This window comes from Sinohyriopsis cumingii, chromosome 1 (assembly GCF_028554795.1).
Source record: "Sinohyriopsis cumingii isolate HCF-2022 chromosome 1, ASM2855479v2, whole genome shotgun sequence".
NCBI lineage: Eukaryota > Metazoa > Mollusca > Bivalvia > Unionida > Unionidae > Sinohyriopsis > Sinohyriopsis cumingii.
The window spans coordinates 143,873,433-143,892,574 of record NC_142961.1 but is presented as its reverse complement, the minus strand read 5'-3'; the positions used below and the strand labels follow the sequence as shown (position 1 = coordinate 143,892,574).

The window sequence follows — 19,142 nt, the reverse complement described above, 5'->3', positions numbered from 1 at the left end:
AAACAAATGGTACACTGGTTTCTTTTAAAGTTACATTTAGTTTGAAATAACTGCTAATACTTTATTCAAAACATGATTTAATCATTCTTCTTCTATTGTATCTCCAATGTCAGCTATTAAAAATAAATCCTAATTCATTCTATGTTTAGAAGATTAACACTAATGTACAGAATACTTTATTTGCCTAGAATACAAAGTAAAAATTCAAAAGACAATATTGTGAATTAAATTCCTAATATACTTCTCCCTGAACAACTCATGCACAACTTGGTCCAAAAACATAGACCACACTATAAACGAAGGCCCTCCATAACAACATGAAATGATGTCAGCCTTGCTGGACATCGAGAAAACTGCAATGGGGCGTGGGGTAGCGAAATGGTCTGTTTAATGGCTCAATACTCGTTTTAAAATAACACTGGGAATAATTGTCAATAAAGCGTTTTTTTCTAACTAGATTATTCATTTTTACATAAATATGGCCTTTTTTTTCCTAGATGCCCAACCGCTGAGAGATCTTCAACATTACTTGAACTGGTTTCAACAACGCAGTGGAATGCAATGCAAGGAGCATACTCATCAGGGAACCAGACTAGTTATTGATTCAAATTCTCAATTAAACAAAATCCCTTTTAACAGTCGTCATCATTGAAAGTCAATTTTTAAAACTGTTTTATTAGTAAAATACTGAAGCCATGATTTCATTGTAAGTAACAGTGAAACTTCTCATCTGTGAGGAAAGTGACAATTACAATAATTACAAATTAACTACAAACTCTGAAAACCAACCTAAAAGATATAACTAAAACATGCATATCAATTGATAAAAAACTTATTTATTGGTATTTATTTATCATAGTGCTGCCTCAAGTAGGTGTTAGTGACATTTTCATTGACCAAAATTTTGGTGTATACTGTTTTTGTTATGGTGTATCAAGAATGTTGTTTGAAATGCAATTAAACAAAATAGATGACTTATTAAAAGTTTCATTTTATAACTAATGTTGATTAAAATTTCCAGGTCATATCAACCATTTTCAAGGTTTCAGTTACCAATTTTGATGATTTTCTTCTTGTTCATTAAACAGGGGTAAAATTTTTGGTACCTTCAAGTATATAAAAAAAAGGGATTCACGAAAGTATAGAATGTTCCAAATGTCCTGATGTACCAAGAGTATTGAATGTGCTGATGTACCACAATGATTTACTCCAGAATGTCTTTAAACGAGTGCTCAAAAATCCTAGTGTCTTTGTCCAAATGTCAATGAGTACTTTGGAATTCCAATGAATAATTTAAATAAATAATTCCTCACAAATTATACCTGTCAGAGCACAACTGCAAACTCAGAGATTCCCAAAGACTGACATGAAACAGGAATAAACTTGTTTACAAAGTCTCTATATATATCTATTTCACCTGACCTGCAATACAATAGTATTTTCTATGTAAAAACCAACCAACTTAAAAACTAGGTCAGGTCTTAAATTCATATTCTTGTTTTTACTTCTTAGAATCGTGACAAAAAATCAGGCAAAACCGTCAATCATGGACAAAAATTAAGCACACAATATTGAAACACAAGAAATTGCCCTTCCAGGCAATGCATTGACATGCATTCTGGTCTTCTCAAGTGACTTTTACTCATAAAGCTAAATAATTTGAGCTCTGACTGATTATTAGTTGCCATCTGTACGCGAGATACCCCAGAGGTCTTACTAGGATTTTAAAACTACGAGTCCAGGACTTCCATTTATGGCATTTTGGTAAAAACAGAAGTCCCACCAGCAAAAGTTGCAGTCCAATCCCAGAAAACTATGCAAATTATAAGAATTGATGGTTGCCATTGAGCTTAATTTCTACATTCTAAATAAAACCGACAGCTCTTGTTTGACCATTACAGTGATACTGAATTTTGACAATCCAAGGAAGGTCTTATTCAAAGCACTAAGCTAGGCATCACACACTTTCTTACACTTGGCTACTGTCCCATCCAATCTATCAGTTCTAGCAACTTTAGCACTCTCCTGAATCTCACTACAATTTGTCAATTTGCCACTGAAACCCAAAATACTCATTGAAATCTGCAAATGACATTTCAGGGTTCATACAGGTAAAGTATGACAAATTCAAGGACTTTATTTTGATTTTCAATGAGTCTTATATCTGAAGTCACCATAGATATCTACATTTGGAACAACCTTCAGACTGACTTCTGGCTCATGTAAGATTTTCTTCTCCCAATAAAGTTCACTAACATAGGTACAATAAACAAAAAAGTCAAACTAACAAAAAGTTTATGAACAAGTTCTTCCTCTGTATTTAATTCATCTTCAATTCCTTGATCTTAGCATCCAGCTTATTGCAAAGACCTTCATAAATTCCAAGTTTCTCCTCAGCTCCTTTTCTATTAGTAACATTGGCCTGTGCAAGAAGTTGCCACTTTACTGTCTTTTCTGCTTTTAAAAACAGTGCTTTCTTCACAAGTATTTCATGATCTAATATGGCCTGCTTTTTTCTTCTTTTCAGATCTTCAATGTCATCAAGAACATGCTTTCTTTTCCTCTGCCCAGATTCGGACTGTTTCTTTTCCTTCTCCTTGTCTAAATAAGTTTCATATTTCTGTCTTGCTGAAGCTGCACTTACAAATTGATTGGTGATTGGAACATTCAGTACTCCTCCCACATTTCTAACATAATCACATATGCTCCTCTGGGTAAACACACTCTGCCCCTTCAAATTTTCACACTCTACTTCCTTGTTCGCAGAAAAGCCAGGCTCTACTGTTGCTTGTCCATGGGAGAGGGTCAACAGGACCTTAAGAATCTCCAGCAGCTTCCCATACCTAATATCTGACATGTGCTTCACTAAAAATTTGTCCCTTCTATCCATGTATGGATCAAAGTCTGTAACCTTATCAGTACCAATAACTATTATACTGTCAAGAAAGTCATTATATTGTTGCAGGATGACTTCACCATCAAGCTCATTGATTCTTTTTGTTGCAATAGTCAACTTCATAAGTTTCTTAAATTTGCCCCTGCTGAGATTTGTATATCTGGCCAGTTCCCTTGGACACAAAGATACCATATTTCTGACCAAAGAATAAGTGACAGGGGATTTCATCCAATTTGTGGTAATCTTCTCTCCTGGCAGGTGAATCTTTAAAAAGATATTTCAGACTGCACAGAAGTGAAGCGATTCCCGATTCTGTAACAATTGCACCTACCTTAAATGCATTATGCAAAGTATGCAGTCCACATGAGCCAATATTAATTAAATCATGGCAATAGTCGGTATTTATCTGGCTTTGGATAATGTCTAAAACTTTCAAATTCATGTTGGGCCCGTCCATACTTATCCGCACCATGTTGTGGACATTCAAGTGGGTCATAGTTTCCTCTCTGAAATGATCAACTATATCATCAGCTGTAGCATGGCCTGCAATCAGAGAGGATAAATACATATAAATCTTCACCAATTGCCTGGGTCCATGCTAAGTAATAATTAATGTATAAAGTGTCAATTTATTTAGTTTTAATTCATGCACTTCATTATATATGTACATGTATGTATGATTTATGCTCATTTATTTTTTTTGATCATTTATTCACCTATCTTTAGTAATTCCAAGGAAAATGGGAATGCAATCAATACTTATAAACTTGACAGCTGATGACAAAAATTAAAAGAAACTGAAAATAAAAATAAAATAAAAACAACAAAAATAAACATTATACTGACCTTAAAACTGATCCCAAGTATCTGGTCACAACCTGGTTTGTCCCACCATCCCAGAATCGGACAAGTATGTCCATCTGCTTTTCTTGCTCAAGGATTCATCAAAAAGAATCACAAACACACCACTGACACTTGATAGAATTAATTTTTTATGGTGTTCCCTAATGCCAAAAACAACCACAAGATGTTTTCCTTTCTGTACCCGAAAACTTTGCAGCCAGAGCACTGTCTGGGAACATAGCATGAACAACGTCAGCAATATGTTCATTTGATTGGTAGGATGCACGTGTGACCACAGTATGTAATGTCCATAAAATTTCTGACTTCAGAACATCGTTCTTGTAAAGGAAGAAATATTTACAGATGCTGACTGTGTGGTTGAAGCTGCATCAGATGGGGGTATAGGTAACATCAATCCCGTCATTAATTTATCAGAATGCAACTGTATTAGATATAATGAAAGTGTCTCCAGCACATGTCTAACACTTCATTTTCCTGGTGTTTTGCACCTTTACGGTGTGATTTAAGGGTACTCTCACCCATAGCCCCGATGTCTATAACTTTGCTGCACACACAACACAAAGCTTTATGTCTGTCCTGGGTCTTTTTGACCTATTTATAGGAGCCTTTCCATTCACAATTAAAAACACACTTCCATGGCGGCATTTTCGTGTAAAAACCAAAGCCAAAGAAATAGAAAGCCGCCATTTTGCCATTCCCACAATGTTGCTAAATGGAAATCTTGATTAATCTCCCTTTCCTTAGTTACCGACTAAGCCACAGAAAGTAAAAGACAGTTGATCTGACAATTTTCCCACTGTGGTTTCTTTTTTATATAAAAAATTTGGTCTTTTATTTTCTTAAAAATTCAAGCACTTTTCAAGAGGATTTTCAAAACATAATTCAAGTAATATTGTCTAAGTCTCAACATGTCTTGATTCCGAGGTCATGTGCACTGCTTATTCCACTACACTAGGAAATTAACACAATAATGAAAAGTAAAGTTCTTTATTTAATGGACTCTTATAAATGACCACAGGTACATCTCTGGGTCTTTCTGCCTCTGAATTCAAGCACCGTAAATATCAGTATACTTTCCCACCCAGCAGTCAGTCAAAGCCTCTGATCTTGCCGCCCAGCTATTGCAGCATGTTCTTTTGATGTACTCTTCTAATGGTGACATGTATGTCCGGGAGAGGGGGGGGGGGGGGGCTTTCAGCCACTTAATTTTGTCACTGTAAATTATCAGCAGACTTACCCACCCAGCCACCAGTCAAAGTCTTTAAATTGCTGCCTAGCTACTGCATCATGTTCTTTTGATGTACGCTTATAATGACAACATATACATCAGTGTGTCTTTCAGCCACTAAATTCTGTCATTGTAAATATCAGCACAACTAATCGATCAACACATTTTCCCATTAAGCAGGTGGCTGAAGGAGGAATGACAAGTCTTAGAATTTTGCCACCCACCTATTACAAGCGTACGGAGCCTAATTGACTTTCTGCGTCCCCAATATATAAAAAAAGGCATCCAAATACATGCAATTAAGCATTTCAGAGACCTCTGTACCCTACTGTCTAATTTCAAAGTGTATGTTTTTATGTGTTATCTAGTATTGTAAAGCACCTGGAGCTGCTAAAGATTAAGTCCACATCATCATTATTATTACTCATGGAAAAAGCTTAAGGACCCAGCTCCAGTGATTGAAAAGAAGTGTACATGTCCATTAGGGCTGTCAACGGGTACTCGGGTACCCAGGTACCCGACCGTATTGAAAAACCCGGGTATTGAAACGCAAACGCGGGTACCCGTAAAAAAACATTGCCACACTCGCCAACCACTTCAAACAGGTGTGACAGCTATGGCTTTAATTAGAAACCAGATCCCTGCTTAATATAAATAAACAATACATCAGAGAGTCTGTTTGGATTAATAAAATTCATTGGCATTGTGCAACAGGACAAACCATTATCCCCGAGGCATTATATACCAAGGTTAAAACATAGCATTGTTCTACAGGTAATAAACCTCTTTGTAGACGATAACTATTGATTGTGGGTGCTAAATGATCGGTACATTGCGTGCTCTTTTAATGAAATCCAGATGGATACCTTTGATTTCCGAACACACATGTCGAAGAAATCCCACAATTTATATTATGAACAATTATCACCTAGACACCTTGAAATCTTCGTACACACACACACACAAAGACGGTTTTAATGCATTACTCTTGACATGTGGTAAAGCTGCTTTACACGCATGCGTGGGTAATTCAAATCTGCGGTCAAAAGCCGATGAATAAACGTGGTCTGTTCTAACAAGGACTTATACTTTAAAAAAAGGTGAGTGTTCTAAAGGATTTAACGCGGCTGATCACAGTGATCATTAAAAGTTGGATTATACCTACCATATGTGTACAAAGGTCATTCTAAATAAATTTTTTAATTAATAGCGTGCGGTCAGATCATTCGCAGCTACATCGGTGCGGACGCATCAGACCGAGTAGTGCATTACACGGTTAGCCTCTATCGCCATATAAAATATTAAAGAAATGGGGATAACAATTAGTTGGTCTACGGTTGTACATGTCATTCATGTGCTAACGGGTACCCGTTAAATTTCGCAACGGGTACCCGGGTTGGTTTTTCGTGATTTTTGACAGCCCTAATGTCCATACCATTTCATGTCTTGCATCCCTACAACTTTACCTTAAAATGTGTTTTCGGTTGGCAGACCATCCCCGTTTTTTCAGTGCCAACGCTAGCACTTTTTCCCCCATGGTACAAAAGACAATGAAAATAAAAAATAAAAACGAAACAAATTCAGAAACTGATTTGTGCATCTAAATGAGCCAGTTTAGCCCAGTACTTGAAGTGCTTAGTACACTACATATATATTAATCAGTATAGCATTTTTTTTTTAAAACCTACCTACCCTAATTTTAAAACAAGTGCAATGGCAAACACACATTTTTTTAACCTTTGTTTCATTACTGCATGTGCTCATGCTCAATATCACCCAGCTGCGTTTAGTATAGACCCAGATCTCATGCTCAATAACACCCAGCTGTGTTTAGTAAAGACCCAGATCTCATGCTCAATAACACCCAGCTGTGTTTAGTACAGACCCAGATCTCATGCTCAATAACACCCAGCTGTGTTAATTAGTATAGACCCAGATCTGCATTTGCCTAATGCACCATCAGATTATGGGACAAGCTGTTCATAGATTGTTGAAAATGCTATGAAATATGATAAAATAATCACTTACAGCTCTTGTAGGATATGCTTTTTTTGGAGGAGGCATCACACCACTCCCTTGGTTTCTTGTAGTTTTGGACACAGCATCTTTAATTTCATCAACCTTCTTTGTTTCCCGGATTGTTGTGACAGGCATCAAAACCTTTGTCTTTTCTAGAGGCTTAGTCTCATTTCCTCTCTTCTTTTCTTGAACTGTGGTGACGGGTATGAAAACATTTGATTTTTCAAGAGGCCTAATCCCATTTACTCTCTTCTTTTCTTGAACTGTCGTGGCAGGCATGAAAACGCTTGTCTTTTCTGAAGACTTAGAAGCATTCTTCCTCTGCAGAAAAGACCAATATACAATTTACACACATCTAGTTGACATTGCTGTATGAAGATTTTCTTGAAAAAGTTTGAAGTATCACCTAGTTTAAAAAGAAATGTATACTGTATATACTTTCAGCATTATACACACATAAAATGGATTTTAATTATAACTACAGTCTACCAAGTCTGACTGAAAACAGCTATATTGCAAAACAAAAGGTGTTGCAAACCATTACAAAGGAAGTAACTGTATATGAAAACACATGCAAATGTGAATATATGTAATGTTTTTTTTTTAAAAGTTGCAATAATAAAAGGATTAAATAATGTCAATAAATGTATAAAATCAGTTATAATTTTCTTCTTTCACATTATAGTTGTAATAATGAACTGTAATGATCCAGTGAACATTATTCCTTCTTTAGAAATAAAGGTCTCTTGATCTATCAATTTAAAACACTCTGAATCTTTCTTATTTACAGAATGAAAGAACTGATACAGTGGTCCCCCTCTTGAACGGCCCCCCGCTCCTTATGGCCAGAATCCGTTGGCACCAACGAGTTTGTGTTCAAAAGTACCCCTCGCGAAAGGCCACCCAGCTAACGTGACCAGCATATTAGTGCAATAATATAAAATTTACCCCTCACAAACGGCCGCATTTTATTTGAATATGTATCCAGAAACAGTATTTTATTCATAACGTGCGTTAAGTAATCCGATTTCTGTTTCCCGATGTCAGGTTTTCGTTACTGAAAGAAGTATTGAGTAAAGTACATGTACCACTAAGGTTAATATTATATCATTTACGCCTCACGAGAAGCCAAATTTATTCCATAAAAACCGAGAAAGACTCAAATTTTAATCCATGCAAACGGGTAAGTACATGTAATCCAATTAGCCTTACTGCTGTGTTATCATAAGATGTCCGGTTTAGTCACTCTGATAATTGTTAAGATTACAATTATTGAACAATAGTAACAGCTGAGAAGTGGCAGTATCGATGTACAATACCCAAGTCAGCAGGAAAATGGTTTGATAGCCTTTATGGCTTCCCTTAGTAAGATGTTGAGCTTGTTCACTTTGATAATTAGTGGCTATTACTACTGACAATAATTGTTAAAATTACAAATCCTAATGGCCGCGGGGTCAAATCTGCGTGATGTTAATGGTACATATTGAAGCCGTATTGGCTTCTCTCACTTAGTATAAAGAAATGTATAAAAACAATGGGGTACCAGACTGCGACTAACGAATCACGTGACAACATCACTTCCTTTAAAAACACACGGCAATTTGTTTAGATGCATACACAATTATTGTTACCAACAAAATGACAGATGATGTGATCTGTAACATAATTATAATGACAGTTTTAAAACTATATCAATGGTTATTCATAGCATTCTTTTGAAAATGATGACAGTTTGTTTTACATTTATTTCACAACTTGCACGTGATTTTTTTATGAAAATATTAAATGTTTTAGAAATAAAGGTACTTGTGACTTTCTTCATATGTATTTACTATTCGCATGTCATCCCCCTCTAGAAAGGCCACCCTCATTATAAGGCCACTTCCCTGCTGCATTAGGGGTGGCCTTATAAGAGGGGGACTACTGTACATATAAAAAGAAATTAATTATGAGCTTTAATTTTTTTAAAAACATTATCATAAATTATTGTCAATTTTTTTCTTACGTTTTCTAGTAATGGGTCAATATTCTTATGTGTGTGTAATTTGGATTTTAACACAGCTTTAACAATTTTTCAGTCATATCGCTATGATGTTTGCAGTGTCATAGTTTATAGTGATGTCTAGTACTGGGGCATCATGCCATAGGCATGTAGCATCACGTTCCACCCAGTCACATGATCCCAACACAAGGCTGACCAGTCCTAACACTAGCCTCTTAATGCTGAGCGCCAAGTGAGGCAGCTTTAATAACATTTTCATAAGTCTTCATCAGTGACTCGGCCGGAATTCGAACCTGCATCGGAGGTTGTAACCAGTTAGGCCACCAGTGCGGTGTTAAATATTCTTCTTTCTGCAATGTTTTTCTGATTCTTAATAAGCCCCCACCCCCTCTCCAATATTCAGTATTAAATCAATCAAACATATGATTTATTCTCAAATATAGTAAAACAGGAGAAAAAAAATACTTGATCAATCTATGTACATGAGAAACCTGCAAAATTACATTTTTTGATTTAGAGAAGAGTGTGATATCCTCTCTCTCTAGACTGCCAGATATTTTGAAAACAGGCTTTTTCTTTGCAACTTCCAATTTCTTTGCTTTCATTCTTTCTTCCTTCCATTTCAGCATTTGCATCTTGCGACTATCAATCTTTTGACCATCATGACCTGCAATGACAAAAATTGTTCAAAACATTTCTGCACATCTTGTGATGGCAAATACTGTCCTAACAACTGATGGGCAAAACAATTTTTTGCTTCTTTACATGTAAATTGTGAAAGACAAGATACAAGTTACTTGTTGGAAAACAAGTGTCCAGACATGTCAGTGTCATTTAATAAAGTTTAATTGAAGAAACCTTGGTAAGAGATGATAACTAAAATTATAAATAGGTAACCACTCCATCAGTTTGACTGGAACTCTAGCTTGCTCACTCAACAGTAAATCACAAGGTTCAAATTCTGTACCCCTAAGCATTTTTTTCTGTATTAAACACCTTCCAACCACTTTAACCCCCTACCCCCCATCAAGAGATCTGTACGACTTGGAAGATCGACAGGTGTTGTCATTCTGAAGATGAAATATCCGTCATAAGACTGAGAACATACCCCCATGCATCTTTAGTTTTAGTTTTACCTCAAGTCTGCTTTCACTCCGTCTGACCAATATGATTTTTTTTACTTTCAATCTCGATACACCAACCAATGCATGGCATCAGTGGCCTGCTAGCTCTGCCCAGTTCATGCTGATCTTACATGTGTGATATTATTGGCTGACAAGGTGTGAAGTGTTGTTTATCAGATGTTAATCACTGTTTCATACAGTAAATTTGTTATGGACAGTGCACGCACAGTACAAAACTAAGCCAGAGGGGGAATCAAAGATAACTAAAATTAATGCTCTGGAACAAATCTATGTGCAGCATACAAACACACAGGGTGGAATGTACACATATCAGAAATGGATCACATTTAAATTCCAAACATCAAAACCAGTGTGTACATCTCTATTGAGAACACTTTGCAAACAATTCAAAGAGTTTACATGTTTTGTATATCATGTATATTACATCTTTTGCATCAGTTTGATACAGGGGGGTAGAATTTTAAAAAAAAACTACAAGGTATGTAAAACCTAAACAATGAAGAGATAATTGGACAACAATCAGCATGCCATGTTGAGTAAACATAATGGACTATACAGAGAAACTGACTGCAAGATATTTCATATGGGAAATAATAAACAATAATCAAAGCCTCCTTTTAGGCTATATGCATCACTGTGGTGTGTTCATCAACAATGATTTGCTACACAAATATCAGAGGTCTCAGAAACGTTTAATCACACGTTTAATCAGATGTTGTCATTTTAAGAGTACATCTGAAGAACATTACCCAATAGCATGGCTGCAAGTTCAAAGGTTTGACTACCTGCAGAGCGGTGGAAAAATGTACTGATATTTACAATGACCAAATTCAGAGGCAGAAAGAGCCAGTGATGTACTTGTGTACAAGAGTATATCAAATGAAAAACTTTGTGTTTATTTCCAAGTGTAACCGAATAAGTAGTGCATCTCTCACACTAACAGACAAACAAGAATATGTCTGGTGTGAAGAAGTTAGAAAATTAAACTCAATGGCAACCACTGGTTCTACTCATCTGGAAATTTAGCCACTTCAGGTATGCCCAATATGCTTCTGGGAAGGGAATGCAATTTTTGCTGGTGGGACTCTTTTGATCATATAACCATATACCTCATTTAAGTGCCTTTGGACACATCTACCCGACTTGCATGCTCATTTAAACACCTCAACACCATTCTCATGGAACTGTGTTTGAACGCATGCTCTAAACAACAGCCATTTTTAGCATGTTTTTGTAACGTCACCTAAGGGGAAAACCTCTAGCAGATACTACATTCACAGATGTGAACAACCATTATGTCAGACCACATGATGGCTATCTAAGCTCTAGTCATAATCTGCTATTTAAAGTAACTTCTTCACTCTTGAAAATGGAGGCTGCAGATTTCGTTCAGTACTTCTAGAGTTTGCATGATTAGAATCACAACTATGAAAGCTTCAATAACTTAAGCAAAGGCTCTGATACTGATGTATGCAACAATAAGTTTTTATAATTTATCAAATTCAGATGATTTATTGATGTAGACATAGAGAAGGAACTGGTAAATTTTGAGTATGAGAAATGGCAACTATGTTTAGCCACACAGCTTCACAATGAACGAGTTCTCTCAAGATTTTAAAGCACATAAAAATTCTTCTGTGAAATTATACACCTATAATGATAAGATTTTACTCTTAAATCTCTCCATACAAAATAGATATCTATCAAAAATGTAAAATGGTTAAAACTGATGTTGAACATAACATATACTACACTGCTATAACAGTTAACAGGCAGGCCTAGGTTGTTTTGTTTATAGCGCACTACATTGTGCAACTTTGGTACATGTATATCAACTGCCTACAAAGCCATACACGCTATGAAGTAAAGGGATACTACATCAAAAATAAATCGAATACATGACTATGTTTACAAACAGTAAAAGGGGCATTGCAGCGAGAGAAAAGTCAAGTTAATGGAAATAAAGCCACAGTAAATAACAACCTGCACAAAATAAAAAAATAACAGCATGGCATGGCACCATCATAGAATGACCTTGGTGGAGAAAAACTATTAGAACACTTAACAATTTGGATTAAATAATGTCTTTATAACTTTTCATCCAAACTGAATCAGTCTTTCAAAAGATAAATATTGGTTTTACAGAAAAAGCTAATGAAAAGGGAAGGTTATCTCAATTCCACTAATTTGTCTATCACAAAGTCTTCATGCAATACTGAATGTACAAGACATTTTAAGCACAAAAAAAAAAACATAACTGAATATATACATGTATAAAGTTCAATAAGTGTGGCCTCTGTGTATCCCCCCAGTGGTGTAAAACTGAGGGTGTCAGAACTCTGGGTCAAATAAAAAAATGTGAGGGCCAAAAACGCACTAATTTTTCATTTGACCAGTACTTTTTCAGCTTGAAATTGCAACTTGCCCAACATTCTCTCTCCCTCTCTCTCTCTCTACAAATACAAATAAACCAACACGCACAATTAACAAACAAATGCACTGTCCATTCAAAGAATAATTATATTAGTTCATTTTCCTTTTAGTTTAAAGTCATACTTTTAAGTCTCCTTATAATCTATTTGTAGCAGTATTATAGACCAACACATTACATATAAGCCAATACAAAAAGCCAATTAATCTTTTTAACCAAATGGCAGTTAATTTACTGCCTGTCATAAAATGTGTACTAGTATCGGTTTCATTGTACTTTGTCCTCGAACACATTTATCCAAAAATCAAAGAGGCTAATGATTCATCTTCTTTTATATAAGTTCTACCTGAACATTTATATCTTTCTTTTATTGCAGCAAAATTAAAAACAAGATCTACAATGCCCCCTGGCTTTGTAATACAAATAATGCATTTGTCTCTGCAAGTTTACTGATTTCTTTGTTGTGAAAGAATGTCTTGGGTGATAATGTGTTCTCCTGATATCTTGTGGAGAACAATGGCAGATTTTTTAAAATTCTTAAACCCTGTCACAAAAGAATTATTCACTTTTGCAGTCTTCATGATCACACAATCCGAAGTCACACCGGTAATCCCAATGATGTGCCATATTCCAGTCAAAGGAATTTTTTTCTCCATTTTTCATTGAAGTTAGATTCACTGTTACTCTTTTGTGTTTGCTTCTTCCACTTTCATGGCTAAATTATTCTTAGCGCACACTGTTTGAATCTGGAGGTCATTTTCTAGTGCAAAATGCATTGAGGTTAAACATCTGGTTGACTTCTTGCTGAGCTCAATGGAAATCGCCTGAAAGCTTGCAATATGGGGAAGCTACTGTTACAACTATGCTAGTCTGGTTCCGTTTCGTATGTTCTCTGTGTTGCACTCTGGTATGTGAATAGTGCAGTGCAACGCAGGGAGCAAACAAAGCAGGGAACCAGACTATCCCTATGCTCGAAGTATACATGATGCAATCCCTCATCCAAAGTATTGGATATTAAATAAATCCTGATCCCATTATGCAAATCCTTTACGTAAAAAAAACACACGTCAGCAAAATGTATGCATCAATTTTCTCCAATGTGTGTCCCTGGCGCACAATTGTGCATAAAACACTGGGCCTGGGAAAGACATACCTTTCTTATAATTACATAAGTAAGGTTTTTTAAAAAGTAGAATTGTAAAAAAGGAAATTCGCTTGTACAAGCATGTGACTAAATATAATGCTATTACCTGTCTTTTCATCTCTTTTCAAAGGAGTCTTTTCCTTGTAACTCTTATTAATGCTGACATCATCCTCCTGCAAGGGCGAGAGATTATCTATATTCCTATTTTTATTGGTCAGCTCTCGTCGCATCTGCTTTTGCTCCATTGACCGTCTGCGTACCCTCAATCCTTTCTTATCAACGATGCACGTTGTCATTTTGTAAGCTGAGCTAAACTCAGATTTGCAACTGGGCCTCTCCATGGTTGTCTACAGTAGGCAAAAGTGATCAAGATAAATTTTAAAGTAAACCAAAGCATCTTTGATGGTTAATCCTCACAAACCCTCATGCATTCACATTTGTCCTAATTCTGAAGCAGTATCTTTTCTGACCAGTTACCTTACCACCGTTTTCTAGCCCATCCTCTCTTTTCTTTTTAAAGTATAATTTTTTTTAATTCTTAAGCAGAAGTAATTTGGCCTTTAATGCAAACCCCTCCCCCATTAGAAACAATACCCAAAGCTACTCATATTGACTAAAGTGGATCATTTTCCAAATTTTGGGGTGGCATGAATAAAATAACAATAATACCTCTATGAAAAAAAAACTACCAAACTGAATGAACATCACTCCAAAACGTGATTAAAACTTCAGTGATGAAGAGTTAAAATGTCACTCTCTCCTTCCTGGAACCCTTCAGAGTCAAATGCAGCAATGAAATAATGGCATCAACACTTTCTAATTATGAGTATTAACCATGTTTTATGTCAGTAGATGCAATTTAACTTGTCATAATCCCTTTTGAAATGTGAGAGGTCCAACATATGATTACCATTTTTACTTGGGGCTAGAAATTAATGTGAAACATATCCCAAAGTCAATTATTTTGCAGACGGATGACTAAAACCCAGCTGCCATCTTCACTGTAGGACTAACAAATGCCATCCCATTGTCACAAAGGATGTTCTTTCTTTTAAACATGCTTTTACAGACTAGACTAAAAGTGTTACTGAATGACAAATTATTAAAAAAACAATAAAGGATATGTGCTTTAACATACAATATTACTGTAAAATCGAACCAACTGAGTTTATGTTCTTCGTTAGTAAAACAATGTAAGACATCAACCCTGATATTTATGTTTTGAGATTACCAAAATAATCTTGAACAAAATGAAGCTATCTAAACGCTTTCTTCAATATCAATCAGGGGGCCCTGAGTGGCTGAGTGGTCTAAAGCGCTCTCTGTTACGGATCACTGCCATCTCACCTCTGTCTGTGTGGGTTCGAGTCTCGGATTCAGCCAATGTGGGTATGTGAGAAAGCTTGCCAGTAGCTTCTCGAGGGTCGGTGGTTCTTTCCGGGGATTTCCCGGGTTCTTCCTCCACCATTAGTACTGGCCGCCATGTATAGCCTATCGTGTGCTGAAAAATGGAGTTAAACCCTACAACAAGAACAATATCAGTCAGGGTTCACACTGAATTCAAAGACTTTTCCCAAACTTTCAAAGACCACAAACAGATTTCCAAGACCTATTTTCGCTAATATTTTGTATACAAGTTATATGAGAATGCAAAATACTATAATATTGTTTAATGAGGAAATGAAACTGAACGGGTCATCAAAAGAAAGAAACCAGGAAAACTTGCATACATCAGAATCTAACAACCTTGGACAATTTTATTTGTGATTATGTACGGAAATTAAAATGTATAGGTTTATTTCAATTTTCAAAGACTTTTAAAGACCTCAGGGTAATCTGCTCGATTTTCTTAAACTTTCAAGGCCTTGAAAATGCTACCTCATTTTCCCCAAACTGAAAAACCTTCAAAGACCGTATGAACTCTGTCAACATATTTGTAATCATTTTGTTAAAGAAACATCCTTCAACTTAATCCAATTTCAGCATTCTGAGCTTCCATAGCATTCCAGGCAAATTAAATTTAGGCCAATGGAACTTGAAAACAGGTCCATTTGCTTGTGTGAGAATTTGAATTTATTAGAAAAACGCAAAGTAAGTAAAGTCTGACTAAAACATGAGTGTATGTGCATGATTTGGCTTTTTAATGTGACTTTAACAAATTTTCAGTCATATCACTACGATGTCTGCAGTGTGGCAGTTTATAGTGATGTCTATCACTGGGGCATCATGTAGTATGACGTCACACCTAGTCACATTATCCTGACACCAAGCTGACCAGTCCCAACACTAACCTCTTAATGCTGAGCGCCAAGTGAGGCAGCTGTTAGTACCATTTTAATAAATCTTTGGTATGACTTGGCTGGGAATCAAACCCACGACCTCCCGCATCCAAGGTGGACACTCTAACCTCTAAGCCACCGGAGCGGTAAAACATGACTTTACTTAGTACAAAAGTGAAATATGGGAAGCAAAGAGTGAAATATTCCTGCAAATTTGACCTCTCGTTATGATGTTAGTTGACTTCAAAACACGCTACTCAAGTGCCATTATTTAGACAGTAAGGCCTAATCCTCAAAGCAAATATCAGGGTCGAAATCTTACATTTTATGATTATAGTCAGAATATACCTTCTGGTTTATTTGTACAAAAAAAACCCCACCAACTTAAGAGACAAAAAGCACAAATGAGATAAAAGATACACAGAACTTAGTTAGTCCACTTACTGATTTATAATTTCAAACATGATAATGCCAAGGTGGGACCCTAACACCATTATCATCTGTGGGTTTCATTCCAAACAGACGTTTTCAGTGTAAAAGATTACATGTTTCCCAGTCACTTCCAGTTCCTGGACAAATCCATTTTCAGTGAAGGGGTGTATGCATGACTACACATGTATGTAGAAGGAAAATAATACTATGTCATTTGTTTCCTCTATTTACGATGTTAAATCTAGGATAGTCTGAGTTTCCTCTGACCCTTGTCACCCCATTTTTGATATCTGGATATTTATCTTGGGGTGTAGGGTCTGAGTCCACTCCATATTGAAAAGTTGGAATTTGCTGACACCATTTGGTGTTGGCATGGGGTAGCAGCTCTCTAGCCGGCCCAGCAAACTTGAACGACCTTTCTTTGAGATATACCTGCATGAAATCGATAGGAATATGATCTATTTTCTCAAAAATCACGAGAATAGCATTTGTCATGTCTTTAATAAGCATACATACGAGAAGAATGTACATCGTTGCATAAATTTGATCTGGATCTGGCCATTTGCATCCCAAGTCACATGACTATACAAATCTCACAACCATCAAATCAATGACATCAGAGGGCATATAGTTACGTGATATAGACAATAAACAAATTTACAAAGTTGTTGTACATAAAATTTTTACATATTATATAGAAGTCACTTATAGTTTGTAAATAAATAAAATGCACACTTAATTCTCAACATTTATTCTGAGAACAATGACCAGAAACCTGTCGATATCGCAGCAGGGTGGAGAAAACCCATTTTCAAGAAGTACCGAGCATGTGTCAGCGATGTTTTTGTTGGTGTCGTGACTACCACATTGACGTGTGCTCTCTGCATAGTGAATCTGGTTTTCTTCATATTGCTGCAACATTTACAGATTTTCGGTCATAATTTACACAATAAATATTTAGAAGTTTTATGTTTTTTCATTTTTCTATCAAAATTATGTGACTTTCATTTATTTGTTTGATTTGTTTTCCTACAGCAACACTAGGAATTGTTTATTGTTGAGATCACATGACTGTAATGACCTCTGATGTTCTTGACATGTAGGTTGTGAGAGCTGTGTGGTCACATGACTAGGAATGCAAACAGCCAGATTCAGATCAAATTTCAGCAACAATGTACTTTTGTCTCGTCTGTCAGCGGATTAAAATCAGAATGAGTGCTATGATTGCAATTTCTGAGAAAAAAATATTTCTTTCGATTTCATGCAGGTATATCGCAATGAAAGGTCGTTCCAGTTTGCTGGGCCAGCTATTAAGCAGCTACCTTTTCGATAGGGAATGGACTCTGACCCTACACCCCAACATAAATGTCCAAATGTCAAAAATGGAGTGGCAAGGGTCAGTCAGAGGAAACTAAATTAAGGATTAACAAATTTGCCTTTAACATGGATTTAAAAAGCAGTGTAATTTCTATGTACATGTGTACAAATGCTATAACTCTAAACTCTCAACATTATGGTAATTTATGGAATTATCCAGCAGTTACCGTATAGGATGAACAACCTCTGAGGAACTCAACTTGCCTCTAGTGTATACAACATGGCGCCGTGTTAGTATGTAAAGTCCGTTAAGCATGAAAGGCCCAGAGAAAGCCAGTGTCAGGGCCACTGGTCACATTCAGGTTAGAAATTATAAATCACTTAATGAATTGACTAAGTTATGTGTGCTTTATATTACATTAAAGTCTTCCGTTACTAAAGTCAATAGGGGCGTACGAACGGGAAGGTATAGTCAGACTATAGTACTTCGTCAAAAATAAAATTGGAATGGAATCATTTGGATTTATTATGCAGTAAATGCAAAGATAATATAGAGCTTCTGAGAAGCCCTTCTTACGTTACACTAACTACAGTATACAGTGTAACAGCTACCTCCCGATATGTTTATAAAGTAAAGGCCCTACACCGATATCATCTAACCTCGAAAACAGGTTATCTCATCAAAAGACGTTATGCGGCTTTAGGAACATTTCTACGTCCTCAGATGGTGCGCAATCTTTCTCCTTGATCTCAATGTAGATGGCTCTGTCAAAAGTTACACGATTTCACAAAACGAAAATCTTTTAATCTTTAATTATAATGTAGACCACAACTCCTGATCCGAAAATGACCCGCTGAAACCGTTGGGGACTCAAAACCAAAGTACGATATACATCTTAATTTAGTTTAACTTACTTTTTAATTGTTACTGTCTTGAAGATCACTCTCTAAAACTGCAAATATTGATATGTGAAAGTAACGTTATCAATGCTAATCTTTAGCACACCAAATTCCTTTCCCATTGGGGATCACGTACCACACTCGTCTCTTCAAAGTTCGTACCAAAATGAAATTTCGAATGACGATTGGTTGGTCACTAAGTTTGGTCGCGCTACCTATCGGCTACTACTTTTTTTTTTTTGTTCAGGGTAGGCGACTCTTGCTATGACGTTACCATCATCTGGATGCATTTAGAATTTTAATTCACTACAAATTGACACAACAAATACGTTTTGATTCGAGAAAATGGATCATCCAAGTAGTGTTATATTTTTAACACAGGGGCTTGTATCGTTGCTTAAAATTGACCTGTCATACATGTACTATAAAATAACTAATATGACAAGCAGCAGAGAGGGTGAACAGACCACTTAACGCGTCACGTA

The 19,142-nt window shown here is 36.1% G+C and overlaps 2 protein-coding genes across 4 annotated transcripts in view; both read right to left on the bottom strand.

Annotated features, from left to right (window-relative positions):
- The window catches only part of LOC149808067 (uncharacterized), a 69,780-nt gene extending 50,957 nt beyond the window's left edge, over positions 1 to 18,823 (bottom strand). For all 3 annotated transcript variants that reach the window (XM_089973268.1, XM_089973273.1, XM_089973279.1), the window contains exons 1-4: positions 18,673 to 18,823; positions 13,836 to 14,076; positions 9,513 to 9,676; positions 7,017 to 7,328 (exon numbers count right to left, since the gene is read on the bottom strand). In XM_089973268.1, the coding sequence (XP_089829394.1) occupies positions 7,017 to 7,328; positions 9,513 to 9,676; positions 13,836 to 14,070 (711 nt within the window). In that variant the 5' untranslated portion in view covers positions 14,071 to 14,076; positions 18,673 to 18,823. The remainder of the gene's footprint in view (positions 1 to 7,016; positions 7,329 to 9,512; positions 9,677 to 13,835; positions 14,077 to 18,672) is intronic.
- Positions 2,321 to 3,124, bottom strand: LOC149808068 (uncharacterized). The gene has a single exon (XM_089951212.1). The coding sequence runs from the start codon at positions 3,122 to 3,124 to the stop codon at positions 2,321 to 2,323; it is 804 nt and encodes a 267-aa protein (XP_089807338.1).
- Positions 18,824 to 19,142: the final 319 nt, after the last annotated feature.

What these genes read in the sequence shown, in the direction of transcription:
- LOC149808068 (XM_089951212.1), bottom strand. Translation starts at nt 3,124, where the DNA reads ATGAAATCCCCTGTCACTTATTCTTTGGTCAGAAATATGGTATCTTTG.